Source organism: Eschscholzia californica, unplaced genomic scaffold (genome assembly GCF_041429995.1).
Source record: "Eschscholzia californica isolate CP2 unplaced genomic scaffold, dmEscCali1.0.p SCAF_1, whole genome shotgun sequence".
NCBI classification, from domain to species: Eukaryota; Viridiplantae; Streptophyta; class Magnoliopsida; order Ranunculales; family Papaveraceae; genus Eschscholzia; species Eschscholzia californica.
Window position 1 is genome coordinate 30511288 of NW_028238198.1, and position 27865 is coordinate 30539152.

Consider the following 27865-nt stretch of genomic DNA (forward strand, 5'->3'; position numbering starts at 1 on the left):
GGGGGATAAGAAAAAGTTGCGCACACCGCCCCATCACCCTTGACAACTTTAGACAAACTGGACGTAAATTTATTTTATTTTATTTTCCTTCTGATTTTCATGTCGATAATTGAGAACATCATTTGAGTTTTGAAGATTGAAACAAAATTCAATTCAATTTAATTTACTTTTACTTTTGGGTTTCATGTTTGATATTATTCGTCTCCTTTAACGAGTAAATAGGTTGTGTTAATAGATCTGCAAATAAATGCTTTAAGTATGGGGGTCGACACAGAAATCTAGATTTGGCATATTACAGATAGAGCGAAAGGAAGAGGACAGAGAAAGAGAGAGGAAGGGGAGAAAGAGGGATAGAGGAGAGAAAACAATGAGGGAGAGAGAGGAAAGAGGAAGACAGAAATTCTGGTGGCGAGAAGAGGTGGTGGTTGGAGGAGAAGAGAGAAAATTGAGAAAATTTTGAAGAAGAAAAAATTGTAAAACAAACTTGTAATTTTCTCTTCCTTCTCAACTAGATAGATCCATACTCATATTTATACTATAACTTTTGAAGTATCTACAAGATTTTACAGTTCTCTAGGGAAAAGAAGAGCAAGATGTTAAGTCATATATAGTTACCCTAATATAGTATCATGTACATAATATGCAAGAAGAAAATTTGCTCCTAATAGAATGCCGAATTAGAACACCTGATATCAACATCTTCATCCTGCAAACTTTAATGCCGACTATTAGAGGTGGGTCTTGGTTCAATTATGAAAATCTTACAATCTTGATCGTCGAATGCATTTTATAGGATTAAAAGGTGATTTTCTACGAGATGAGAGTCCATTCAAAGAACTAGACGCCCTTATATCCCAACCTTCAATGTTCTTGGGAACACACACGTCAAATAGAATCTGCCCAAGGACGCCGTTTGCATTGATCTTCGGGGGACTATGGAGATGGACCAAACCTTCCTTCCGTTCTTCCTGAAATGATCCTACATCCTTATCTTCATGACCCTCGACTGAGCTAGGTAAAAAAAAGTGGTCACTAGGATCAATAGCAACTCTTTTGAAGCTCTCGTTTGAAGTCACCGCTGCTTTCCGAAGGTTGCAGATAGACTCGGATAAGCCATTGTGGTTCTCTTCCATACCCATTTTATCTTCTTCAAGTTTTTGAATCTTTCTAGAGAAAATTAATGCTGCTTTTCCGAGTAACTCGGTTACTGCAGCCTTATAATCAGTTGGGTTTTGCTTGTAGTGACCTGCAAGGACCGAGATGTAAAATGGAGTAGAAATAAGGAACTATTTGTCAATATAGGAAATTCGAGCCGTTTCTCCAAGCATCATTTTTAGTTTCGCTGTCAGTACTATTATTTAGATCCAGAAAATCAACCAACCAACATCGAAGAAACATTAGTGTCCCAAAAGCAAGTTCATTTATGACTAACCTACGTGAGGAGAACTGTTCCACTTCACTAGTTTAACATCAGCGCCAAGATCTTGTAATCGTTGAGCAAAATTGCAGATAATCGGGTAAGGAGCAAGATCATCGTCTTCTGAGCATAAAATGAGATACGGGGCACCCATTTTCTGCATCGAAGTGATCCGAAATGAATTGATTTGACCTTGGAAATTGAAAAGTTTGAAGGGGTGTAGCTAGAAAGACAAACTTACAACTGATGCATAGAGAGTCTGCCAATAGTCAGCGCGTTCTGATTCAAATCTATTCAGGAAGAGAGTACCTAGACCAGAGGCAACGCCATTTGCTATCCATGACAGGACTCTTGGTGGACTGGACATCCCGAGGACAGTAGGATGTAGAACAGACTTCTTTCCAAGATCACTGGTAAAGTCTACAGGACTAGAGTCGTAAATTTGACCAGAAATGCACTCCCTAACGAGACGATATTCATCCTTCAACAGAACCAAACAAAAAAGTATATTAGAAAGGTAATACGAAAGCAAATTTCATTAACTATATAATCAATCCAAGGTGATTTGGTACCAGGTTGTTTTGTGATCCGCGTTCTGCTTCAATTATCTGCAACAAGATAGATAGATAACATGAATTTCAAAGAGACTGAAGATAAAAGGAGAAATTTATAAGATAAAACACCCAAAACGTGTATCGAGATTCAACAATGCAATAAGAAATTGGGCATTGTTCTCGTAACTTCGCGGATTTACCTGAAGAGCCTTGTACATACATGCTTTTGGACCACCAGAAAAAGATGCAAAAACGACGGGGAATGGTCTAACTCTCAACGCCTGCACGTTGAATTGAAAATATATCAAACTAGGCATTATTACATACACTGAATGCCAATGGAACCTCCCCTAGAAGTACCAAGAGCCATTGGAGCTTCTTCAATGACGAACTTGGCACCAAACCAAAGTTGAGAACATAATATTTATGATGGCTCTAGGAACGATTACATTTTTGTAGCAAAAAGATAAAGACTAACCTTCATGAGTTCATTGAGTATTCCAAGTGCAAGAGTTGCAGCTCTCTCGGGAAAAAATCTGTCAAGTACCGAGGTACCAAAACATCACCCATCAACTTCATAAAAAATACAGATTTTATAAGTTTACTACCAATTTCTCAAATTCTCAAATGCAGCAAATACAAAGGCCCAAATCAATCCGGTCTAATAACACCAAGCTCATATAAGGAAAACTTTGCTACATTAATTCTAGAATCTAGAGCACCATTTGCAATGCTAATGGTGTGCCTAGAGAATAAACATCGACTATTCTAATGAAGGTAAGTGTTGAAGATAAAGTCAACTGTTAATTGCAATACAATCTCCTACCAATTAACTGCACCAAAGAATTATTTTCTCAGGGAAAGAACAGAAAAGGAAAAACATGGCTAGAATTCAACTTCTCCGCACAATAACCTTAAATTATACTGTTTATACATATACCATATTTTTCCACCAGACCAACATCAAATACCCGACTTTCATGTTTCCCTTGGGCGAGAGTCGCCATAACTTCATTGACTCCCAATTTTTCACTAAGCACACCCAACTATCAAGGAGTTTACATACTATAGTATATACGTTTTGATATACTATATACTCGTATAAAGTAAGATTTCAATGTACAGAAGTGTTCTCTTATTGTACTTTCAAAACTTTCTGTGGGATTTCATAGGGTAGATATAGAAATACCACTATTTAATATGAGGATAGAAATCTATAGATATTTTCTAACGGTGGATTGTGTCCCAATAGTATTTTGCAATTTCATCAATAAGATGCAATAGAAACTCTGCATAAATCCACTCAATGAACAATCTGATATGAGTAACAAGCCTTAGTACAATTCTTTCACATTTTATGAAATTTTTAGTTCTAGAAATAGGAGGTACCAACTACCAACCAATATATCAACCATGGGAACTTCACATAAATACCTAAAGCTGATCTTAGTACAATTTCAATACTTTATAAGGAAAATCAACTTCAAAATCATTAATTATAAAAGACCCACTATCAAAATCAAAATCAAAATACAAATCAAGCAAATCACAACTCAAAAGAACTCCTTACTAATTCAATTGAACCATAATTAATCATCATACCCATCATTATCAAACTGAAAAGGCACAAAATTGAACAAAATTGAACTTACAGATTAAGGTATTCAGGATGACAAACAAGGGAATTCCAACCCAAGGAAGAGTAGAGCTGAATATAATTCTTCAAGTGCTTCTCTTGATTTGACATCCAAGAAAAAATCACAACAATTCCCTCTACTTCTCCTCCATCTTCTTTCCTTCCCCAGTAAAATTTACCTCCATTTCCCCACATCTCTTCCTCCCAACCAAAAACTCCTATTTTCTTGCAGCTGCTTTAACTCACCTGTCTTACCTCAAAAACCCTAATTTTATTCAGTAGATCTAAACTTCCAGATAAACCCTAACAATTAAAATCTCCCCATGGTTATAATGCATATCATAGTTGCAGAGCGAGAGAGAGAGAGGGAAAAGAATGGTCTTGTTTTTATCAAGAAAAAAACAACTTTGTGGGTAAGAAAGCTAAAATGCGCAGGATGCGGTCATTATACGGTTAGACATTTATGTGGGAGATGTGCGTAGGTTAAAGAGTGTACGCAGTACAGGCGTATTTTAGTGAAGGAGATAAGAAATGCATTATTAGTTTGTTTGTCTTTATCTTACACCAAGAGAATAGGGTAAGTAACATCCATCCAATATACGTGTGAAGGGAAAAAGTTTGGAATCATGTTTGAAGTTGATATTTTCTTGCCACACCCCACTCCCCACTTTGCTCCACCCATGGTTGTTGCTTTGTGGTTTGATCGGTTTAATAAGTCTGAATCAGCCATTTGGGAAGGTCATATTTTCTTGCCACACTCCACTTAGCTCCACCCTCGTTTCTTTGTGTTTTGATATGTTTAATTAGTCTGAATCAGACATTTGAGAAGTTCATATTTTCTTGTCACATCTCACTCCACTTTGCTCCACTTTGGTTTCTTTGTGTTTTGATATGTTTAATCAGTCTACATCAACTATCGAAATATGAATTTCCACTAATCGTATTCACTCAATTTTATAAGACGAAGTGAATTATTTTATACTGTGACATTATATTGTAAGAGTATACAGGTCAATTAGACAAAATGACATAAAAAAGAATACACATGTGGTATTTTTTATATAACGGGTGAAAATAAGTACACTTCTAAGAAAAGGATATTTCATCGCAAAAAAAAAAAAGAAGTGAGGATTTGAGGTGCCAAAAGCAAAATTATAATTGTGACCCTTGTGGTTATTTTTTTTTTGTTTTTTTTTTTTTGTTGAAATAGATTGCATTAAATTAAATCAAAACGTTATTACAATATTTATTCACTAAAATACACGGTACATTCGACCACACTTTGTTCCGCTGATTCTTTCTTGCCCATTTCGCTAGTTTGTCTGCATTCTGATTCAGCTTTCTCCTGGTGTACTGAAATTTGATCATCTGGAAATCAAAGTTATTTTTGTTTGTTGAAAGTTAAAAGTGAAACTAGTCGCTGTGTGTATTTGGGAAAGTTTTGAAATTCCACCATTTTACATCAGCCACTGAAATCTATTCCTTAACAAAAAAAAAAAAAAGCCACTGAAATCTATTGTCACCGTCATTGTTGCATTTTTTAAATTGATAAATAATTGTGTATTTCCTCCAAATTTGTACATAAAATAATGAACAGGTTGTTTATATTATAATTCTCATACTAAGGAAATATTATAGCCCTCCATAGGTGAGTTACAAACGTTTCCTCATTTGACTGACATGGATTAAGTGGTCTAATTTAAATTATTGTATTAACACGATAGAGCAAATTAATGTTCCATGTAGACTCTTTTAGCATTTTATCTTCAAGAGATCGATATTTAAAAATTCTTAGTTACTAATAGAAATAGAATTTTTCTGACCAGTGAGGGTGTGATCGATTGCCACATAAGAATAACAACATGCAATGAGCCTTTTTTGCTTGCTTACCTTTTGCTGCCCGCCGCTTTAGGCAAATAACAATATTTTCTACTGTGGAAATTTTTTTAAGTGAGAAAACGAGATTTAGAAGAATTTTTCTGAAAATAAATTTTAAGGGGAAACAAAATTTTTCTTCTTCTTCTTCTTTTTCTTCTTCTTCTTCTTCTTAACTTATTATGTATATGTCTCTCTATAGTGACATAACTTAGGGCAACTCCAATGTGGGGCTCGGGCTCCCAATTTTGGGAGCCCCTGAATTTTGGGAGCCCCGGGGCTTAGAGCAACTCCAATGTTGGGCTCTCAAATCCAAATTTTGTACATGTGTGGTGTACGTGTGTGAGGTTTGTGTTTTAATTTTCACCCATAAATTTTGGCTCTAATATTTGAAATTTCAAATTTTACCAAAATTTTGGGGGAAATTTGAGTGTATTGAAAACAACTAAAATTCATACATAATCAAAACAACTAAAATTCAAACATAATCAAAACAACTAAAATTCATACATAATCAAAACAACTAAAATTCATACATAATCAAAACAACTAAAAGTCATACATAATCAAATCAACTAAAATTCATAGATTTTCCTTTTTCCAATTTGAGAGCAATATCCTATGAATAGCAAGTTGTTCGGGATCCATTTTTGAAGTATCTTTGCCCGCCAAGTCTATCCCCATTTTCATCCGTTCAACCTTGTTGTTATCTAGTTGCACGTCTAATTTTTTTGCTTCCACCTCTAATTCTTTATGTTTGTAGTCTATTTGTTTCTCTTGAAGGAGCATACTTCCATTGATAAGTTTATCTCTACTATCTTGTTTCTCCATTTTCTCTTTCCAAAATTCAAGCACCGCGGAAATTTCACTACCTTTGGATTTATCTCTAGCCTCCTTGCTTGCTTTTCTTCCAAGTGGTCTTTGTTGGGTTATTGAGGGAGATCCTTCGTCTTGGACAAAAGAATTTTTTCTTTTGTGTGACGAAGATTGAGATAAATTTAATGACCATTTGGGATGGTCTTTCAAAATTTTATAACAATGTTCGAACTTAAATTCTTTGTTGCCGTTCTGTTTAAACATCGCTATTGCGGATTTTATCTACAAAAATAAAATTTTAAAATTTCAAATATGTGTCAAAAATAAATCATAATGTTGTCAAAATGTAATAAGAGTAATTACCCGATCATTATTATTTTCTCCGCTTTTTGGGTTCCTTTGCAACAATGCCAAATACCCACAAAACTTCGCGCATTGCTTGTTAATTTCGCCCCAACGACATTTAAGACCTTTTGGTACACGATTTTGATTTGTACGTTCGTTGAAGTGTTCGGCAATTTTGCTCCAAAAAGTATCCGCTCTTTGATCATTACCAATAATCGCATCGGTGGCAATATGCAAATAAGCATGAACGAGCACAATATCATCATCATTAGTATAACGCTTACTAGAAACCGACGACATTGGCGTTTCATTACAATCAAGACTTTCTTCGACCCTTTCTTCGATCCCATCATTGGATAAATTAACTTCATCGACATAATTGAAATCGGAGTTCAACATTTTCATATAGCCTAAATTATGCAAATTGGCATTTGGATCCATTGAAAAAAAAAAATTAATGGAGGAGAAATTGATAGAGAGAGAGAGAGATAAAATAGAGAGAGATAAAATAGAGAGAGAGAAAGAGATTAAAGAAAAAATTGGGCTGGGTCCCCTTTTAAAGGGGATCCACCCCAATATTGCCGTTCCCCCAACGGTAATTAAATTGGGGCTGGGAGCCCGGGCTCCCAGCCCGGGCTCCCAGCCCGGGCTCCCATTTGGGAGCCAGGGAGCATAGGGCTCCCAGCCCCACAGGGAGCCCTGCCCCACCGGGAGCCCAGCCCCGGGGCTCTCGGGTTGGAGCATGTGGGTTGGGGCTCCCAAATTTTGAATTTGGGAGCCCCAGCCCCCCACATTGGAGTTGCTCTTAGTAATTAGAAGATACATTTAGATATTGAGAAATGATAATACATCAATTTATTTTTCATTACGATTAACTTTCTATTATCCAAACGTAAAAAGTTTTTATTCCTAACATTTTTTTAATCCTGGACATAAGTTTGTTATCTTTCTTTCTTCTTTTGTTACGCCATTAGCCCATAATTTTATCTCATTTTTTTATTTTTTTTTCATTCAACTCACCACCTGCTTACTTACATAAATTACACAAAAAGAATGGTTTGCTGTAGGGAAAATTTTCTTAACACCGTTGATAATACCGTTGTGACGGTCTGAAATAAAAGTATATGTCTTCTCCATATCCACAGCATTGCGTAAATGACCTAAAAACCATTCCCAATTAATGTCATTCTCGGCGTCAACAACAACATAAGCAAAGGGAAACAGACCTGGAATTATGAAATATGTTAGATAAATCCATAATACTGTAATCAAATATTACAAAATTACACCTAAAGCATAAGTAATGGATATTGGTTTTATAAACTTTGTTCTAAATTATGGAGGGAATATTAAAATTATGAATAATGACATTAAAGTATACAAACTGAAGACATATATTATTATAATTAGAACGAAGTTTGGGAACTAACCATTGTTTCCATCCTTAGCAACAACAGCTAGAATGCAACCGTTGAAACGAGTTTTGCAAAAGGTTCCATCAACGTATATAACAGGTCTACAATATTTGAATCCAGCCATACAAGCATGTGGTGCTATAAAAATTCTTTGAAATCGACGACTAACATCGTCGATTTCTAATTGGACTATGCTGTTTGGATTTGTCCGTGAAAAGGCATCAGCATACCATTTAAGTTTTGCATATGAATCTCCTTCCTGGCCAAATGCTTCGTTCATTGCAACTTTCTTCCCCTCATAAGTGTAGTAATATGGAAGTTGAACGCCGTAGTTTTTCAAGAAATCTTTCTTCAAACTTTTAGTGGAACGATCTGGACTTCTCGTTACATCATCAAGGATAAGTTTACCAACAAAAGAACTGTTGATTTTGGGTTTTTTGATCTTCTTAATGAAATCAGCACAGTCATGTTTCATTTCTAAATCTTTCAAAATGAACATCGATTCGCATTTTAATGGTGCCGATCCATGCACTCTCCATTTGCAATCTTCCACAGGACACACAGTAGTAACACGCTTTGTATCATTTTTCAAGAATTTGAAATCATGTCCTGTGTTAATACTATATTGCCTAAGAGCATATCGAAATGCTTTGGCACCACCGGGAAAGAGCTGTCCTACTTCTGTAAATATCTTATCCCAACCCTCAGATTTCAATTTGATTTGCTTAATTTGATTTGTTGATTCTGCTTGGGAATCCATCTGTGATAACATGTTGAAATAATTTAAATACAAATAAATTTAGCATAAAGTATATTGATGAATGATAAATTAATCGTACATTAGAATAAAGTACATATAATTTATTCTAAATCAATCATTATGAATAACAATTTTGTGAATAATTTATGTTAAAGAAACGAAATCTGATTTATAATAAAGTATACATAATGTTGTATTGCGAACATGTAATTTATTATCCATAATATCGCATTCATTAACATCCTAATAAAGTATATATAATTTATTAGGAAATTATGAAATGGAGTTTACAAGGTCAAAATCATTGAGCTTCTGATGTTTGCATAATTTATAACAAACTATGATACTTTATGATAAAGTACAGGAACTTATAATTCTGTTAGGATGAACCGTACGGTAAAAACACGATTCAATTCTCCAGAAGGATTGAAAACCGGATCTGAACAAAAAGTACAATCTCATTAAGCTTAATCTACATATCTTTAGAGGATTGAATCTTTCTGTATTAAAAAGTCAAGTAAGATTCAGTAATGAATAGTTAATTCATCAAACCAGCTATCATTCAATAGATCCTTAGAGAGAGAAAGAAAATCCTAGATTCATATCCATCAGAAACAGAAACATTACATAGAAGATTGTTTACCTGACTTTGATTAGCTCTAATGAAGTTTTAACAATTTCTTTGCATTAATGGAAGATGTTGATTAAATCAACATCTTCATAAACTAAAACAAAATCAAAGAAAGTTATAATCATATGAATGTTTTACCTGATTAAGAATGGTGATTATGATTGTTGCAACTCAAATGATTCTGTTTTAATGGAGGATTTACGTTCGAAACAGATGAAAGGAGAGAGAGTGAAAAGATGATTAGAAACTATACGATTTCAGTTACAAAACTTGCTTATTATGATAAGATCACGATTGCTTAATATAAAACGTGATTGGAGAGAGAAACAGTGAGATAAAAATGGAAAATATATTAACCGATTTTGATCTTATAACTGTTTAGATATTTAAGAAAGGTTAGTCTGGGTATTAATAAAGTATAATTATTCTAGGGATTTGTGATTGCTCTCTAGATTGAACCAAAAGGATTAGATATCTATTTCTAATATTATTTTGGTTTTTATACCCTTTATGGGATTAGAGGGGACTAAATCTCTTATTAGGGTCAGTTTTTTGGGCCATATACCCAAAAATTCTTGTAGAAATAGAAAGTTAGACTAGGTTAAGTTGTTTTTTTGAGAAATTAAGTCATCTTTATTGTGGGCCCTTAATGGTCGTGATTAAACGACCTTCCAAAAAGGTAAGATAACATGAGAGGACATGAATTTTCAGAGTTTCAAAACGGTGTTAGTGGGTTTTTGTTGGTAATGGGCTTTTTATTTTGGGCTGAGTTTTAACTTTATAAGCTTTTTGCAGGGAAGTGCCTTTAATGAATTGCAATTTTGGGGCCCTTCTACAAAATGAGGCCCAAAGAAGCCGCTTTGGCTGTTTTGGGCCTGGGCCGCCCCTGGCTCTATAAATAACAAAGTCTTATTTACAGAGAAAGTGAAAAAGTTTCAACTTTTGGGTTCTGTAGAGAGCCAAAGCTCTATAAATACCAGCGACTTGTATAAAAAAGGTCGATGAGTGCTGACTGGGGCAAACAAGTGACAAACATATGGATAGATCTAGATGTCCGTTATCTTGTGTTAAATCTCAACCCTCTATGTATTTTAACATCATAAAAGAAAAGAAAAAGTACATAACTCTAATTTATTGCTTATGTCAACAGCTCTCTTTAATGGGTTATAACTATTCCATTGACCAATCTAAGTCGTTCATCAACCAAACAAGCCAATCTAAACCATTGAAGAACTTCAAACCTCACGATTATGACTCTTCCATCTACTTGGAGAGGTTACGCCATCCCTCATCTTCTATGAAATCAACGAGGAAGTGAAGAGATTTCAGTAATAAATTTTGTGAAAAGAGGAAAATTTTTTGTTACAAATTAAATATTTTCAATGTAGTAATTCATTAAGGTCATAACTCTCATTTACACCAGCATTCAGAAAAGTTCATGATTTATATAGTATGAAAAGATACATGGATGGAAGTGATTTTGATGGAGACCATCTTCCTATTGGGCCTCACGGCCATGGTGATAGTGGGCCTCACGGTCAAGAAGCTACATTAGCGTAGTTTCTATAATTAAGTATTTAGGGTTTCCATAATTATGAGTCTTAGCAATCAAGGAAAGTATTGTTAGTAGTTATCTTATTTCCTTATTTGAGTCTATCTAGGAAAGTACAATCTCTATATAAGAGAAGTCTAGTCTGTCTTTGTTAACCAGATCAGAGAATATTATCAACCAAGTTTATTATTAATCAAGTTTATTGTTTATCGTTATTTTATCAGTTTTATTTCGTTAGTTTAGTTTATTAATAATGGTGGATTTCATTACTTTTACGCTTCCGCAAAAATCTACATCAGCTGGTATTCAGAGCTTTAAAAATCTGGGAACAAAAGATGAAATTTTTTTCATGGATACATCTCTCCTTGAGTGTTGGAAAATTTTTCCACGTTTAGATTGGGATCCCGTTCGAGATTCAAAACAATTTTATGTTGATCGAAAATATCCAGAAAAAAGTAATACCGTTTCTAAAATTCCTCTATTCGACGGTCAATATCATATAAATTTTTGGATTCAACATATGGAAGATTGGTTCATAAACCAAGATATCCACGACGAAGATAAGGTTTTTCTCATCGAACAACATATGTCCGAAAGAATCTATGAACAATTCAATGCAATGCAATGGGGACTCATTAATCAAGGGAAAAAATTCGTAGACGATTGGACTACATTGAAAAGCATCTTCAGGTATGTTTTTCTTCCTTTAGATGAATATTTTTCATATGTGGAGATAAAGATTGAATCAAGTAGACAGTTCTCCAATGTTACTTCGGTCACCGTGTTCGATAGTATTGAAGAAGAAGAAGTTCTTGACAAAAAGAACAAAATTTTCTCAATGACTGAGGAAAAAGAAGAACAAAGTGAATTATCCGAAATTTCTTCGACTACCATGGTCGATACTGTTGAAGGAGATTTTCTTGATAAAATAAATACTAGTTTTTCAATGACGGAAAAAGAAAAGTTCAATGAGATGAATAATACAAGCTCACACAAATTATTTGCTCCGTATATAATCCCGGGAGAAGAATTAGTTGTTTCGACTCTCAAAATTCCTTCGACCACCATGAGCAATATTGTTGGAGGAGAAGTCCTTGATAACAAAAATACAAGTTATTCAATGAATGGGGAAGACGAATTTCTCACTTCCACCGCAATAATGGAGGAAGAAAATTTCGATGAGACAGATCAAGAAGAAGAAATTCAACTGACTAACACAAGCTCGAATAAGTTGTTTGATCCATATATGATTCCGGGAGACGAATTAGTTGTGTCGAATCATAAAATAATTTCTCCTCTATTGATTTCTTCATGGCTTTCAACTTCAAAGAATCATACAAACGAATCTTCATGGCCATCCATCGTTTTTCCAAGAACAAGACAGGTTGTATATGTGATCTCTTTCGTCAAACTAAAAGACGACGGGCGATGTCGCAATTTACTAGACGTATCTATGTTGGTATTGCTTTTGCGAGTATCTTGGCAATATATGTTTCACATTATAATTGGTGATAGTCAATATTTTTCTTCTTCGGATTTTCGGCAATTTTCGTGAAAAGTGGGAACTAAGGATTGCCTTCAAACTCGTCGCCGAAGTTACCTTCAACATCGCTGATATATATCCTCATTACTTGGACGATCCGCTTTATGACAACACCAACTTGGGGGCAAGTTGTTCCGCAGCGGGGGAGTATGATGGAGGCCATCTTCCTATTGGACCTCGCGGCCATGGTGATAGTGGGCCTCACGGTCAAGAAGCTACATTAGCGTAGTTTCTATAATTAAGTATTTAGGGTTTCCGTAATTATGAGTCTTAGCAATCAAGGAAAGTATTATTAGTAGTTATCTTATTTCCTTATTTGAGTCTATCTAGGAAAGTACAATCTCTATATAAGAGAAGTCTAGTCTGTCTTTGTTAACCAGATCAGAGAATATTATCAACCAAGTTTATTATCAATCAAGTTTATTGTTTATCGTTATTTTATCAGTTTTATTTCGTTAGTTTAGTTTATTAATAATGGTGGATTTCATTACTTTTACGCTTCCGCAACAATCTACATCAGATTTTGTACTTTATTTAAGGATTTGTATATGGATATCTTCTTAGAGTAGTTAAATGGATAAACCTTGAGAAGAATAGATCACAAACCCTCTAATTTGAGATGGGTGGTCCGTAGTGGTTACTAGTGTTTTTATTGACAATCTACGAAGAAAAAACGAGCTAGATTCTTGGTAGAGATGAGACTTTGATTATTGGTAGAGATGACCTTGTTTCTTATATTTCTTTAATTCAGCTTCAAATCAATATCTTCTATATATTGAGTTATTTTAAGTTGTGTCTTTTTTATTTTGTTCACTCTGTGTATTGTACTGCTTCCACTTCAAAGACATAAAAAGTTGAATGAAGGTTCCTTGAGAAACGGGACAAAAGCTTGGTTGTGTGTTTCGGTTGTTTACTTTTTGGATGGTATTCTTTGCCATTATTCTTATTTACTGGTGCGTTTCTTCAATATTGGAGGTTTCCATCTTTATATTTCTTCAATGTTGCAGGTTCACCCTTGTAGTTTCTTCTTTTTATAATAGTTTTGTTTTAATTTTAAATGGTAGTAGAACTAAGTATATTGAATGGTTATTTAGTTTTGTTTTTAATTTTGGTGGTGTTTTTCTCCAAATTTTCAATGTTGCAAGTTTCTATCTCTACCTCTCTTATGGTACGTTCTTCTAATACATCTTTGTAGTGTAGAATTCCTCAGAAATTGATTTACTGGTGGTTTTAAGTTTTTAGACACTCTGGCCATGTAGAGTTTCTGGTTTTATTTATTTTGATTATCCTGATTTTTATTGAAGGTTTAGTAGTGGGTGTCTCATTCCTTGAAAAATATTAGGTATATATCTACACCCTCACTCTTCACTCTCACAAAAATTCTGAAGTTCGTTTTATGTTTTGACCTTATCACATATTCCACCTCCTTATGTAAAAGATTTGATTTAAAGTTGTAATATGTTGCACCGTATAGTTCTTTGGTTCATCTTGATAATGGGAATGTGTTACAATTAGAAAGAATATATTCATCCCCTCTTTTCGTTGTTGGTGTGAAATAAGTAGATATTTTTTGTCATTTTGTAAAAAGATGTTCAAATGATTTTTTATCTTGCATATGGCGAGGAAGAATATAAAATATTTATTGAGTAGTTCGAAGTTGTTGGTGTGAATTAAGTAGTTTTTTTTTTGTGAAACGATGATCAAACGAGTTTTTTTATCTTACATATCGTGAACTCCATGAGGAATAACAATACATTTAATGAGTAACTCGAAGGCAAAGAACTAAGTTAGTGCAAACTGATAATCAATGATCGGCGAAGTTGCAAAGAAGATAGAAAAATATTACTTCTTTGTGGTACTGTTGTCGAAGACAAGCCTCAAATTGGTGTGCGTGGAGCCCAAGAAACAAACTCAGTATATTTTTTTTTATCAAAACTCCCTATTGCAAATTGTACTTGACATGGGATTTTAATTTGTTGTTTTCAGTATGAGTTTCAGGTTTCTAAATGCTTCGGCGAACTTGCAATAGCTGATTTAAAGATATGAGGTCTTACTGCGGATAACGTGGAAACTGCCATCAGTATAGGGTATCGAAAGTTCAAAAATTATGATCGTTTGCAATATTTATATACACCATTTATGTGTCTGTTAGCCAACATTGGTGTCTTGAACATATTTTATAGATTTTCATGTAGTTTGTTTAAACAAGGAAATGAAACAAATTATTATGAAATCTATTATTTGCTATCATTTTCTCGATTTAGCTATTGGCGGGCATATATGTTTCCAGTTCTTTTTCGTAACAGATCGTAAATTCTATTATTTGCTGTCAATTCTTCACCGAAGAAGAAAACGCTTGTAAGTTCGTAACCTTCGAATAAATTGAATAAGTAATGCTAAAGGAGTGATTCAACATATGAAGGTACAAAGTCAATAGAAACGCGTGCGATTATCCGAATGTCTGTTTCTAGAGAATGAGTTCTTCATTTATGATTTAACTATTCAACAATTAAGTGGTTTATCATCTTTCATTTTTTTAACAACATTGTCTCATGTATTTTTTTTTATGTACTTATTATTTCCATTTCATCGTGGCACACACGTATGCTAGTTAATATTCCTTGTATGCTAGTTAATAAATACTGTAAGAATGTTTTAACTGTTTAATGCAGTTCTGGTTCAACAAAAAAAGAACATCGCACACACGTAGAGTGCTCAATTTAAGCTCCTGTGTCGATGACACATGTTATACCTACTGTATTTAATAAAACAGGTGGATGGGTGCTGACCTGGACAAACCCCTGGATAAATTCAACCGTCCGATCCATATCAACATTGATATAAACACTTGGATTCTTACTAAGTGGCCACTTGGGCACATCTTCTCAAGGGGCACATCTTCTCCGTTCTCTATCATAACTGTTTTGTCAGCGAACATATCTTCTCCCTCACAGGAATCATTTTCTTTCATTTTTTTGGCTTCATTGTAAAGAAATTCTGGACAGTCATAGAAACTCAAAGAAATTTCCCATTTTTTTGTCAACGAACGTATCTTCTCCCAATTTTGGCTTCAATGTCCTTAGAATTCTCGTTCTCTCTCTAAAACGCTCCTACGTTGATGAAGAATATTTTTCGATCATTAAGCAATCGATCTTCATAAGTGTTTGTTCTCTGCAATGGATTTTCACTCAACTGTTTCAATTGATTCAGGTATCCGTAACGATGAACTAACAGTGAAAAGCTCGTCCAAGGAGATACTGTTCTTTCATTCTTTTGCTTTACATTATTTTTTCCTACGTGTTTTAGTTCATGTTAGTTCTTGATCTTCTTATATTCCCCATTATCTTCCCATTTCTCACTTACTTTCATGTTATGAGGTGGTTCCTCACGGAGGTGTGTGTGTCGTCTCGGGGCTTACGGCTGGTTATCTAAAAGGTGTATTTCCCAAATGACCCCTAATTTATGACCAGCTTTCCGCATAACCCATAGTTCATCAAAAATACCTAGATGACCCTCTTTTTGCCGTTACCGTCAGTTGACTACCAATTGACTGCTAAGTTTTTCCTTATTTCGAGATATACAGTTGTTTAATGTTTTTTACTTCTTCTATTTCCAAATTTTTGTCTTTATCTCTCTTCTCTACCATCGTCTTATTTTTTCATCTTTTATTTTTCTTTCATTGGCCTTCATTAATGGAGGTCAAAATTTTCTCCAGTTCTTTTAACAGTTACCAACATAGATCAAATCAAATCATATTAGATCATAAACTCATGGAAAATTTGACTTCTTCAATTCGTTAAAAAATAGATGCACAAGCAAAAATAGATCAAAGAATTTATACTGCGGACCAGTACATCCCATGGTTGTTCCTAAACCTCCATTGAGCTTCCACACCACTAATTTATCCAAAAGCTTCTTAGTTTCCTCAAGTTCTGCATTGTTTCAGATAATTATAACATAATACTTAATTGACGAGGTAGAATTCATCCAATATTAACTGAAACTCAATTAGAATTTTACCATTAGGAATAGGTGTTAAAGTTTCATATCGAACAACAACTTCGCCTGTTGGAGTCTTAATCTTACTCCACTAAACATGTTGAGCTTCTCTACTACAATCAAGAAAAAAGAAAATCAAAATGTTGATTCGAATCAAATAAACAGATTCAGAAACTCAAATGTTTAGATCGATAATTACACTTGATATAACCTTAAGTGTTGAGAAACAAGATTAATGAATCATGCTTTCTAATTCTCACTGCAAAGACAAAATCAAAATTTAAACTCAGATCTGTATAAATTCAGACTCTTTCTTATCGAATTCTGTTACTGTTACTGTCATACAAGTTCCATTCACAGCAATGTTGTCACCAAGTTTGACATCTTCAAGACTTGTTTTTGCTAAGATTTTCATCTCGGTCGGTACCGGGATCTAACTTCATCGGATCGGTCGGTTTCAGACATAAAATGTTGGTGACCACCTATTTGCTCGGGCGGTCACTTTTAAGAATTATTTGTCCATTAACAGTCCAAGACCGTTTATTTTATCTGGACAGTCAGACACTGGTCGGTCTGGGCTTTCCAATTAAAATTTTGCAAAGACTTACTCCCTCCGTCCCAAAATGAATGACCTATTTTCGAAACCCAAGTTATTAAGGGAACATCATTAATTGGTGTTTGACTTTAAAAAACAACATGGTTTTCCAACTGTATCCTCATTAACTATTTTAATTTACAAAGAAAAAGTTGAACTTACCATTAAATAAAGTTGTCATTAAATTTATAATAATGGGTATTATTGGAAAGCGAAAAGTTTCTTTCTTTATTTTTCGAAACAGGACACTAAAATGGGAAAACCCAAAATAGAAATTAGGTCATTCGTTTTGGGACGGATGAATTATAAATCATTTTCATTACTAGACAAACAAAACTACAAGTTACACGTTACAAATGAAAAAGATTAAAAAAAAGATACAAATGATTATAAAAATAAATTTGATTATCATTTGGCAAGATATAATTAAGACTTGTGCTAATCGTTGAATCTACCTCCACATTTCCGATAACATACATTTATGCCACTATAAGGGCCAAGACTAAGCACATCCTCAGACAATATGTTGTTGATCTAAGGTTAGCTCCACAAATAAACCATACCAAACCATCCGAAATAGCATCAGATCAACATATTGACCTTGTTTGCAAAAAGATAAATCCAAAATATGTCAAATTATACTAGTGAATTATCAAAAAAAAGAATAACAAAAGATGCAGCAGTAGGCACTAGACACCGTCAAAAAGTCACAAGTTTGGAAGTGTGCAAATCAAATGTTATGGGATTGCATACACCTCAGTATCACTGAATGCCATAGCATCTTGGCATCATTCAAAATATAGCGAGCCTACAACATTACAGAACTCTTGGGTGTCAACGGTCATTCGGTTCATTTGAAACGATCGGTCCATTTCAAACGGTCGGTTAGCGGGCGGTCTCCCGACATGGAATTTTGACCGAGACCGGTCCGCCTACTCTTTCGAGTCGGTCGGGGAGTGACCGTTTGGACCATCGGGTTCCCACGAGCCTCTTTTCTCTCAGACGAACGGGTCGGGTCGTCTTCCAGTTTTTTCCCACCACTATGACTATGTGGTAATCAAAAAAGGGCATTTCTGAAAAATCTAGAAAAAGTTAACGTTGAATTGACGGTAAGGGTAAAAAAAGGTCATCTGGTTATTTTCGACAAACTAAGAGGCTACGCACGAAGCTGGTCATAAACTAATGGGTCATTTGGGAAATAATCCTATCTAAAAATGATGGTTATTACAATTTATATCACACTATTCAATGAGAATCAGGACTTTCTGTGAAGGTGTTTTATAAAATGTCTTAAATAGAATGTAGGAAAGAAGATGTTTGAAGGGAATAAAATTAATGTTAACAAGTATTAGTCCATATCTCTCATCAAACAAAAAAAAAGTATTAGTCCATATGCTTCATTGATACTTGATTTTTCAGGAATGCCCTTTTACTGTTTGGAATTAACCCAAACATAATCTCTCTATCTAAAATTCTAGACAAGTAAAATTTGTTCTATGTACAAGTACTCGTAAGCAACAATTACATTAGGGTTTCCATGAGATTTGAAAAACTAATATCAATAAAATAATAATTAAAGGTATATACAAATAGAAATAAATATCTAAAATCTATGAAGACTGGATTAAAAAGAAACAGAGTTAAGGTGGTTTTCTAGCACACTCATGAGTAGTTCCAATTGCAATGTCAAACCTCTTCGGCAGATCCGAAAATTGTCAATGAATCAAATTATTTGGCCTTGCTGCCATTGACCCCTTAGACTGAGAGAATCTTATAAAAGTAAATGAATGTTAGGAATCATGTTCGATGTCAAGATGGGCAGTGAATATTCTAGCTTCAACATTCTTCAAGAGTAACACCATTTTTTACCTCATGTTCAGATAATTTATTTAGCCAATTGAGCTCTTCAACTGTGTTCTTAGACCAACTAGGTTCAATCCAACTGCTATAAAATTGTTCATCGCTGTCGGTAAAATCCTCGGCAGAATGCTGACCCCCAACAGAGTGATAAGTACCTGTGTCCAGGGAGAAAAATATAATCTTTTCGTCGTGGAATCTGGAGAAGTATATTTTGTTCTCCATGTGTTATAACTGAAAGTCGCGGAAGCTATCGAACCTACCCAGAAATTGATCCGATTATGAAGATTAATCGAAAAGCTAAGTCAAAATCAAGTATGCGAACAGAATTTAACGAGGTTCGGCTTTAAAGCCTACGTCCTCGGGCGAAAAGAAATCTTTATTGAAGGATAGATGAAGACGACTCACACAACCCGCAAGTTCGTCCCAAGATGGTACCGTATAGAAATTAACCTCTATACTAAATCTTCGACGACCGAGAAATTTAACACCGCTCAAAAACTATGAATAAATTTTCTCTCTTACTTGCTCACACTCTCTAACTCTCTATTGAGTAGTTGTTGTGTTGTTGTTGGTGTGTTAAACAAGCACTCAATGCCCCCTATTTATATATATTATAAGCCGGTGGAAAATTGAAAACCATCCAATTTTTGGAAACTAAATTGAAACCGCCTATGCTTGCTTCTCACAAAACCGCCACAAGCCATAGTTGCCATAATTCAATTGGAAACCGCCTATGCTATATTTAGAAACAGCCTTAAACCGCCAATCCAAGAAACCGGCAATTGAAGCACCGTTAATGGCCTCTCACAATTCTCCACCTCGTACACAATTTGATACTCTTCAAATTTTGGACGAACATCAGGATACTCCTTGTAAGATATATCTGCTTCATGTAACTTCATCTGACTGCACCATATGACCATGGCTGCCTACGTACCCTTTTATAGGATCAAGCCTACCGTAGTTCTACCAACCCTTCACATAAAGATTACCTTGTCGTCATTACGCCCTTTCGGGTAACTTAACACGAGCCGATTTGCAGCAATTCCAGACAATGCTGAAACTTGCTACACGTCACCACTTTAGTCAACATGTCCGCGGGATTCTCATCTGTGTGTACCTTCATGAGAGAAACATCACCTTCCTCTATGACATCTCGTACAAAGTGATACCTGACATCGATATGCTTAGTACGAGCATGATGGACCTGATTCTTCGCCAAGTGGATCGCACTTTGACTATCACACCATACATCCACGCACTCTTGCTTAATCCCTAGATCATCCAGAAGACCCCACAACCACAATGCTTCCTTCACACCCTCGGCCATAGCCATATACTCGACCTCCGTAGTAGATGACGCAACTGTAGATTGTAACATCGATCGCCAACTAACTGGAGCACCATGTACCTTAAATACATAACCAGTAGTAGATCATCTTCTATCTAGATCGCCAGCATAATCCGAGTCAACATAACCGCTTACCTGACATGTGTCTCCACCAAAGCACAAACCCGTATCAACAGTACCCTTCAAGTACCTCAAGACCCACTTCACAGCTTCCCAATGTGTCTTCCCCGGGTTTGCCATAAACCTACTAACCACACTGACCGCCTGTGAAATATCTGGACGAGTACACACCATAGCGTACATCAAACTGCCAACTGCACTAGCATACGGTACACGATCCATATGATCCTTCTCCACCGTAGTAATGGGAGATTGTTTTCCCGAGAGCCTGAAATGTGGTGCCAAAGGTGTTGACACCGCCTTTGCATTCTGCATCCCAAATCGAGAAACTACTGGTTCGATGTAACCTTTCTGATTCAAGTACAGTTTCTTACTTGACCGCTCTCTCTTAATCTCCATTCCCAGTATTTTCTTTGCAGCGCCCATGTCTTTCATCTCAAACTCTTGACTGAGTTGAGATTTCAACTTATTTATCTCCACCATGCTTCGAGAAGCAATAAGCATGTCATCCACATACAAAAGGAGATAAATAAAGTCACCTTCGCGAAGCTTCTTGATGTATACACAACAATCATAGTCACTTCTGCGAAAACCATGCTTTAGCATGAAAAAATCAAATCGTTTGTACCATTGGCGAGGGGATTGTTTCAATCCGTAAAGAGACTTCCTCAAACGACATACTTGATTTTCTTTACCTTCAACCTTGTATCCCTCAGGTTGAGCCATATAAATTTCTTCTTCCAAATCCCCGTGCAAGAAGGCAGTTTTAACATCGAGTTGTTCCAGCTCAAGATCACCGTGAGCAACAATACTCAATAGCACCCGAATAGAAGTATGTTTCACGACCGGGGAGAAAATCTCATTGTAGTCGACCCCTTCTTTCTGTGCATAACCCTTGGCCACTAGTCTTGCCTTATACCTTGTACCCTTGATCTCGGAAGAATCCTCTTTCTTCTTGTACACCCATTTACAACCAATAACAGACTTACCTTCGGGCAATGGGACAACCTCCCATGTCTGGTTCTTGTGAAGAGACTCCATCTCTTCTTGCATAGCAACCAACCAACTCTCTCTTTCCGCCGCGGTGATAGCTTGTTTGAAGGTGACCGGCTCGTCGTCTTCCACCGAGAGTGCATATTCAACCAGATTTGCCTGCCCGTGATGCCTAAGAGGTTTGTCTGACCCTAACCTCTGTACCGGCTTATATAACCGTTTCGGCCTAGTGTGTACCGAAACATCCTGCTGTTGTTGTTGTAAAACTTGTGTACCTTCCCCTTGAACCTCCTCATGATCGGGTTCATCAATTTCCTCATCCTGAGTATTATCCTGATGCTCCACCTGATCATGATTCCTAGAAACCCGTTGGTCTTCGGCTTCTACTTCCACTACTTGAGCTTTAGTAGACCCAACATCACCACAACTAGGCACCGTAGCTTTCGCCATAGCTACAATAGATGACTCATCAAACACCACATCTCTGCTGATTACAAACTTCTTGTCTTCCGTACACCATAGCCGATAACCCTTGACTCCTGTAGCATATCCTAAGAAAATTGCCTTCTTTGCTCTATTGTCAAGTTTGTTACCTTTAACATGGTAATAGGCCGTACAACCGAAAACCTTAAGTCTCCCGTAATCTGCATGTTCACCTGACCACATCTCGTAAGGTATGCCGCCATCTAAAGAAGAATGTGGAGACCTGTTCACAATATAACAAGCTGTAGCAACAGATTCTGCCCACCATTCTACGCCTAATCCCGAATTGGAGCGCATACATCTAGCCTTCTCAAGTAGTGTACGGTTCAATCTCTCTGCGACTCCATTCTGCTGAGGTGTGTTTACTACTGTCCAGTGCCTCACAATGCCTTCCTGATTACAAAACTCCTTGAATGCCCCATCCGTGTACTCGGTCCCATTATCCGACCTTAACGTCTTCAGCTTTCGACCAGTTTTGTTCTCAACCATTGCTTTCCACACCAGGAATGTGTTGAATACCTCATTCTTATGCTTCAGAAAATAAAGCCAGACAAATCTCGAATGATCATCAACGAATGTAACAAAATACCTGGAACCACCCTTGGAAGGTAACTTTGCCGGTCCCCAGACATCGGTATGTACGTAGTCTAATACCTCTTTGCTCCTGTGCTTGCTTGTAGAGAACGTCACCCTGTGTGCCTTCCCGAACACACAATGCTCACAAAACTCCATGCAAGGGTTCTTCATGTCCTTCAACAAGCCTTTCCCGCACATCAGAGATAGACCCTTTTCTGACATATGCCCAAGGCGCATATGCCAAAGCCTCGTACTAGCCGTTGGATCCCTTCCACTGATTGCTACTGCTACATCTCCAGTAATTGTTGTCCCCAAAAGTTTGTATAAATTACCGTAACGAGTACCTCTCATTACCACCAAAGAACCCTTAACGACTTTTATGGAGCCATTCTCTATAATTATCTTACAGCCGTTCCGCTCCAACACACCAAGGGAAATTAGATTTTTCCGCAAATCGGGTATGTGTCTTACGTCCGTCAATGTTCTCACCACTCCATCGTGCATCTTGATACGTATTGTTCCGAGTCCCACAGTTTTACATATACTATCATCACCCAGTATAACTGTACCACCATCTATACTCCTATAGGTAGTAAACAACTCCCTATTTGGACACATATGGTGTGACGCCCCTGAATCAAGCATCCACTTATCGAAGATTTTCTCAGACACCTCTGTCACCGAGAAACATTCATCCGCCTCTTCTGACACATATCCCGCCTCTTGCATCTCTTGTTTCTCCTTGTAGCCTTCGTTCTTTTGCTTCAACTTTCTCTTTGGACAAGCCGCTTTAAAGTGGCCAAGCTCACCACAACTAAAGCACGTTTTCTTGAAAGAGCCTCTAGATTTAGATCTAGATTTCCCGCCCTTTCCCTTTCCCCTTTCATTACTCCTCCCCCTCGTTACAAACAACCCTTGTGCTTGTTCTTTGTCTACTCCACCCGACGCCATACTGCTAGTAGCAACCTTACGAAGGTCATCCGCTAATAGCGAATTTCTCGTCTCTTCCATGCTTAGACTATCACCAACAAGCATCAAAGTTTGAACAAGGTTCTCATAGGATTTAGGCAATGAAAGTAACAATATGAGGGCTTGGTCCTCATCCTCAACCGTAACATCAATATCCTTCAAATCTGAGATAATCCTGTCAAACCTATTCACATATTCCTGAATAGAAGAACCCTCTTCCATTCTACATGTGAATAATTTGGATTTTAAGTAGACCCGATTCGTTAAAGTTTTCGTCATGAAACTGCTTTCTAGCTTTAACCACACACCAGCCGCCGTTGTTTCTCCGTCTACTAGGAACGCCACGTCCCTCTCAAGACACAACATAATGGTAGCCCGTGCTTCGAGATCTAACTCCTCCCAATCCTCATCTGACATATCTCCTGGTTTCTTTCCCGTCAACGTCTTGTGTAATTTCTGTGAGATTAACAGATTCTTCATCTGCATCCGCCAATAAGAAAAATCGTTTTTCCCATTGAACTTCTCTATCTCATATTTCCCTGCTTTGACCGTACCACTTCTCGATCCCATCTTCTCTTCGTTCAATCTCAACAAGGCTCTGGTACCAATTGTTATAACTGAAAGTCGCGAAAGCTATCGAACCTACCCAGAAATTGATCCGATTATGAAGATTAATCGAAAAGCTAAGTAAAAATCAAGTATGCGAACAGAATTTAACGAGGTTCGGCTTTAAAGCCTACGTCCTCGGGCGAAAAGAAATCTTTATTGAAGGATAGATGAAGACGACTCACACAACCCGCAAGTTCGTCCCAAGATGGTACCGTATAGAAATTAACCTCTATACTAAATCTTCGACGACCGAGAAATTTAACACCGCTCAAAAACTATGAATAAATTTTCTCTCTTACTTGCTCACACTCTCTAACTCTCTATTGAGTAGTTGTTGTGTTGTTGTTGGTGTGTTAAACAAGCACTCAATGCCCCCTATTTATATATATTATAAGCCGGTGGAAAATTGAAAACCATCCAATTTTTGGAAACTAAATTAAAACCGCCTATGCTTGCTTCTCACAAAACCGCCACAAGCCATAGTTGCCATAATTCAATTGGAAACCGCCTATGCTATATTTAGAAACAGCCTTAAACCGCCAATCCAAGAAACCGGCAATTGAAGCACCGTCAATGGCCTCTCACACCATGGAAGTATTTGGAGCTATTGCTGATAAACATGAGGTACTGCTGATAAACAGCATATTCTTGTGCAAACTTTTAACTTCAACCCAGACCTTATCTTCCCAATCCAGTCTGAAAACACGAACTCCTTTTCCAGCATGACCGACAACTACTGATAAAAGCTTTCCTTCGCATTCCACCAAGTAACACTCATATATAGAACTACATGGCCTTCGGGACTCCTCAAGTGCTTCCCACCTAAAGGCTTCCGGAGAAAAGAATCCTAAAGTTCCAGTACGATCTATGCAAAACAAGTTCCCATTGTAGAAAACTGGATTATTAATCCCTCGAACGAATTCCATGTGCAACTCAGTATAAGGAACGCTGTCCTCGTCCCAAGCAGCATCTCCTCGTGAAATGAAGTAGATATCAACAAAAGTTGATTCCCGTATACGAAATACAGTGAAGACAAAAACTTTACAGTCAGAAGACGTAGGTACGGACGAGAATGACATTCCAACAAACATGCCAAAGAGTATAACTGGTAACTCCGGAAGATGGATAATATCCCTTGTGAAAGGATTGAAGAAGAATATGGATTTCTCTCCTCTCGACATTAATAACCAACCACCCTTTGAGAACCGTATTGTAGAATCCAACAAAAACTCTGAGAGGTTCATGAGATACCTTTTGTTATTACACATTGGATCTATGAAGTTATAGATAGTATCGTTTTTTCTAGAGAAAACCAACCATGGAGGTAAAGTGGCATGTAAAACATCTGTAGAAGACATTCTCGACTTCACTTCAGGGATTGCCAATCGATTTCCTCTACAAACTGCACGGAAACGCAGATAATCTGTTGCATGGAGATAACTAGCAATTAAGCCTATGACATTTTCATTAAGAGTAGCCCAAGCTCCTGTCTGTTGCAAGCCTCCCCCATCGCTATTCTTGCTGTTCTCGTCACAATTACTGTCGATTTCTTCAGCCTTATTGTTGCCCAACTTATTTTTTTCTTTGCTTCCTTCAGAGACCCTATAAGTTTAATATCAACCAAAACTACTTAAGACAATTCATGTTGTTCTTCAAGAATGCTTGACAATCATATTAGTATAAGTTTAACTTAGGTAACAACAAATAAGCATATAAACAATGCATATAAGTAAACCCAAAGTCGATTTTATGCATTACACCGTATATGTTATAAAGTTACCTGAAATTTGTAGGCATTGACATCCAATACGACCTATGCCAAGGTGTTGGTAAATTCGAGCACGATAGAGAAACTGAAATTCTTTGCCACAGTGGGTCAAATTTGTACAAGATTTTTTCGTGATCTTGAGTATAATAGATACAACCCCTTGTTAGACCCAACTCTGTAGCCGAACAAGAAGCTGTAGTTTGTTCGGCCCAAAACAACACATGATCACCCAAATCGTGAACTTCTTCCCACGCCATCAAAGCAAAATTCATCTTAATGACTTGGAAATAAAGCAAGTCCTTAAACTCAGGCATCTGAACATATTTAATAACCTTAAAGAGTTCATTTCTGGATCCTATGTAGTTTACATAGTCATAAGCCATACTATATTCTCCAAATACTGAATATTCGTCCTCATCACCTACTTCAAAATGTTTTATAGACAGACTTTCACCATCATCATCATCATCAAGATCAAGTTTTTTCTGAACGACGATGTGAAGAATTTTACTGTAATTACTATATGGAATGTGTAACTTACCTTCAACACAGATCAGATTTGAAGAGAAACCATTATACCACATATTATAATCATTCTCAACAGGGAGCTTCTGGGTTCTCCATGTTGTGTCTCTTCCAGGACGGCAAAACATAAGATCATTACTTGTTAAAAGGTTGAAATAAACCATGGAATCAGAATTAGTTGGAGCTGATGACAATACAAAACCATAGAATCCCGTAAATTTTTTCTTTTTAATCCATGTAAGCATATTAGGTAGCTCAATTGTTTCAAAAGTCTCTGGATTCCATAAAAAACAATCCCCAAATTTCCAATTTGAGTAATGATAATCTGGGTCATCAAAAAGTATAATAAACCATCCTTGATGAGAATTAGATTGCCAATATGAAGTTCTACTCAACTCTGGTATAAACTCTGTGTAAAGGGTTTCGTTGTGGGGTTCACATAGATTAAAGAAATTTTGATATTTTCCACCTTCTTCATCTTTTCTACTGGGAAAGACAAGCCAAGGTGCTGCCATGGGACGTGGTGGCCAACGACTTAACGTCCTCCTCTTTCCCTTTTCTGCTACAGGTACTACTGAACTTTCTTCCATGAATGTGTAATTGTAGAGAAGAGAGTATTATCGAATAAATAAATACAAGGAAGAAGAGGAGAAGAAGAGTAACCTTTTTTATTGGAAGTGTTTGAGATTATTAGGTTTCCCTTCTTCATGTTGAATACGGACAACTCTGAATTAGTAACTTTCTTATCCATGATAAACCCTAAGCCAAAAATCCCAAAATCCCAGAAGGACATTTTAATTGTTTAAAAAGTCTGGGAATTTGAAATTAGAGAAAAGAGGAGGAGGGTTATTTAGAAATTGACCCCTAGTTTTTTTTAGGCCACCGCTTAAGGAATAAAGAAAATTCTCCGGGGAATAAATTCTCGAGGGAATCCAGATTTTTTTTTGAAAATTCTCCAGGGAATAAATTTTTATGTGGAATACATAATACATTTTTTGGAAAGTTCTCCTCCATCTCATCACCTCTCTCTGCCACCTCATCTTCTCGCCACCTCGTCATCTTCTCCGGCGAAGGTCGTTGGCCAGTCAATTTTCCGGTCGGCGACCTTCAAACATAAATTCTTTTTTTTCTCTTTCTCCCTCTCTCTAACACTCTGGCGAAGGCTGTCCATGAACGACAAACAAAATTGAGAAACGACAAACAAGATATGTCAAAGCTAATTACAATAAAAATTAAACACAAATTATAATTAGAATAAATCATCAAAAAGGGGATAATGAAAATATACCTAGGTCACTCTTAGTGTTGACGAACAGATCATGAGGGCAAAATCTGATCATATAGTAACCACAGACCTCCTTATCATCCCAGCGAATTTCCCTGTACCCCTTTCTTTCTTCTTCGGTAAGATTACGAGCTGAAATAAAAACATAATGAAACATGTGAATCAATTAACTAAACCATAAAAAAAAG

The 27865-nt window shown here is 36.4% G+C and overlaps 2 protein-coding genes across 4 annotated transcripts; both read right to left on the bottom strand.

Moving 5' to 3' along the window:
- Positions 1-490: 490 nt before the first annotated feature.
- LOC147565962 (uncharacterized) lies at positions 491-4173 on the bottom strand. 2 transcript variants are annotated; one of them, XM_086652414.1, is made up of 7 exons: positions 3624-4173; positions 2450-2507; positions 2172-2252; positions 1990-2025; positions 1659-1898; positions 1433-1574; positions 491-1246 (listed from the first exon to the last, which is right to left on the bottom strand). In XM_086652414.1, the coding sequence occupies exons 1-7, from the start codon at positions 3800-3802 to the stop codon at positions 762-764; spliced, it is 1221 nt and encodes a 406-aa protein (XP_086508540.1). In that variant the 5' UTR covers positions 3803-4173; the 3' UTR covers positions 491-761. The 2 variants fall into 2 exon arrangements, with proteins under 2 accessions (XP_086508540.1, XP_086508541.1); XM_086652415.1 differs by having other exon boundaries at positions 2450-2593; positions 2788-3966.
- A 14440-nt stretch (positions 4174-18613) lies between these two features.
- On the bottom strand, positions 18614-27567 carry LOC147565963 (uncharacterized). 2 transcript variants are annotated; one of them, XM_086652412.1, is made up of 3 exons: positions 25880-27567; positions 24685-25701; positions 18614-19214 (listed from the first exon to the last, which is right to left on the bottom strand). In XM_086652412.1, the coding sequence occupies exons 1-3, from the start codon at positions 26980-26982 to the stop codon at positions 19028-19030; spliced, it is 2307 nt and encodes a 768-aa protein (XP_086508538.1). In that variant the 5' UTR covers positions 26983-27567; the 3' UTR covers positions 18614-19027. The 2 variants fall into 2 exon arrangements, with proteins under 2 accessions (XP_086508538.1, XP_086508539.1); XM_086652413.1 differs by having other exon boundaries at positions 18826-19220; positions 24690-25701; positions 25880-27177.
- Positions 27568-27865: the final 298 nt, after the last annotated feature.

What these genes read in the sequence shown, in the direction of transcription:
- LOC147565962 (XM_086652414.1), bottom strand. Translation starts at nt 3,802, where the DNA reads ATGTGGGGAAATGGAGGTAAATTTTACTGGGGAAGGAAAGAAGATGGA. An exon ending in GCGGATCACAAAACAACCTG is followed by an intron (nt 1,899 to 1,989) that starts GTACCAAATCAC and finishes GTTCTGTTGAAG; the next exon opens with GATGAATATCGTCTCGTTAG. An exon ending in GAACAGTTCTCCTCACGTAG is followed by an intron (nt 1,247 to 1,432) that starts GTTAGTCATAAA and finishes CGGTCCTTGCAG; the next exon opens with GTCACTACAAGCAAAACCCA.
- LOC147565963 (XM_086652413.1), bottom strand. Translation starts at nt 26,982, where the DNA reads ATGGAAGAAAGTTCAGTAGTACCTGTAGCAGAAAAGGGAAAGAGGAGG. An exon ending in TCAATGCCTACAAATTTCAG is followed by an intron (nt 25,702 to 25,879) that starts GTAACTTTATAA and finishes TTAAACTTATAG; the next exon opens with GGTCTCTGAAGGAAGCAAAG. An exon ending in CAATAGCTCCAAATACTTCC is followed by an intron (nt 19,221 to 24,689) that starts ATGGTGTGAGAG and finishes CAGTTATAACAC; the next exon opens with ATGGAGAACAAAATATACTT.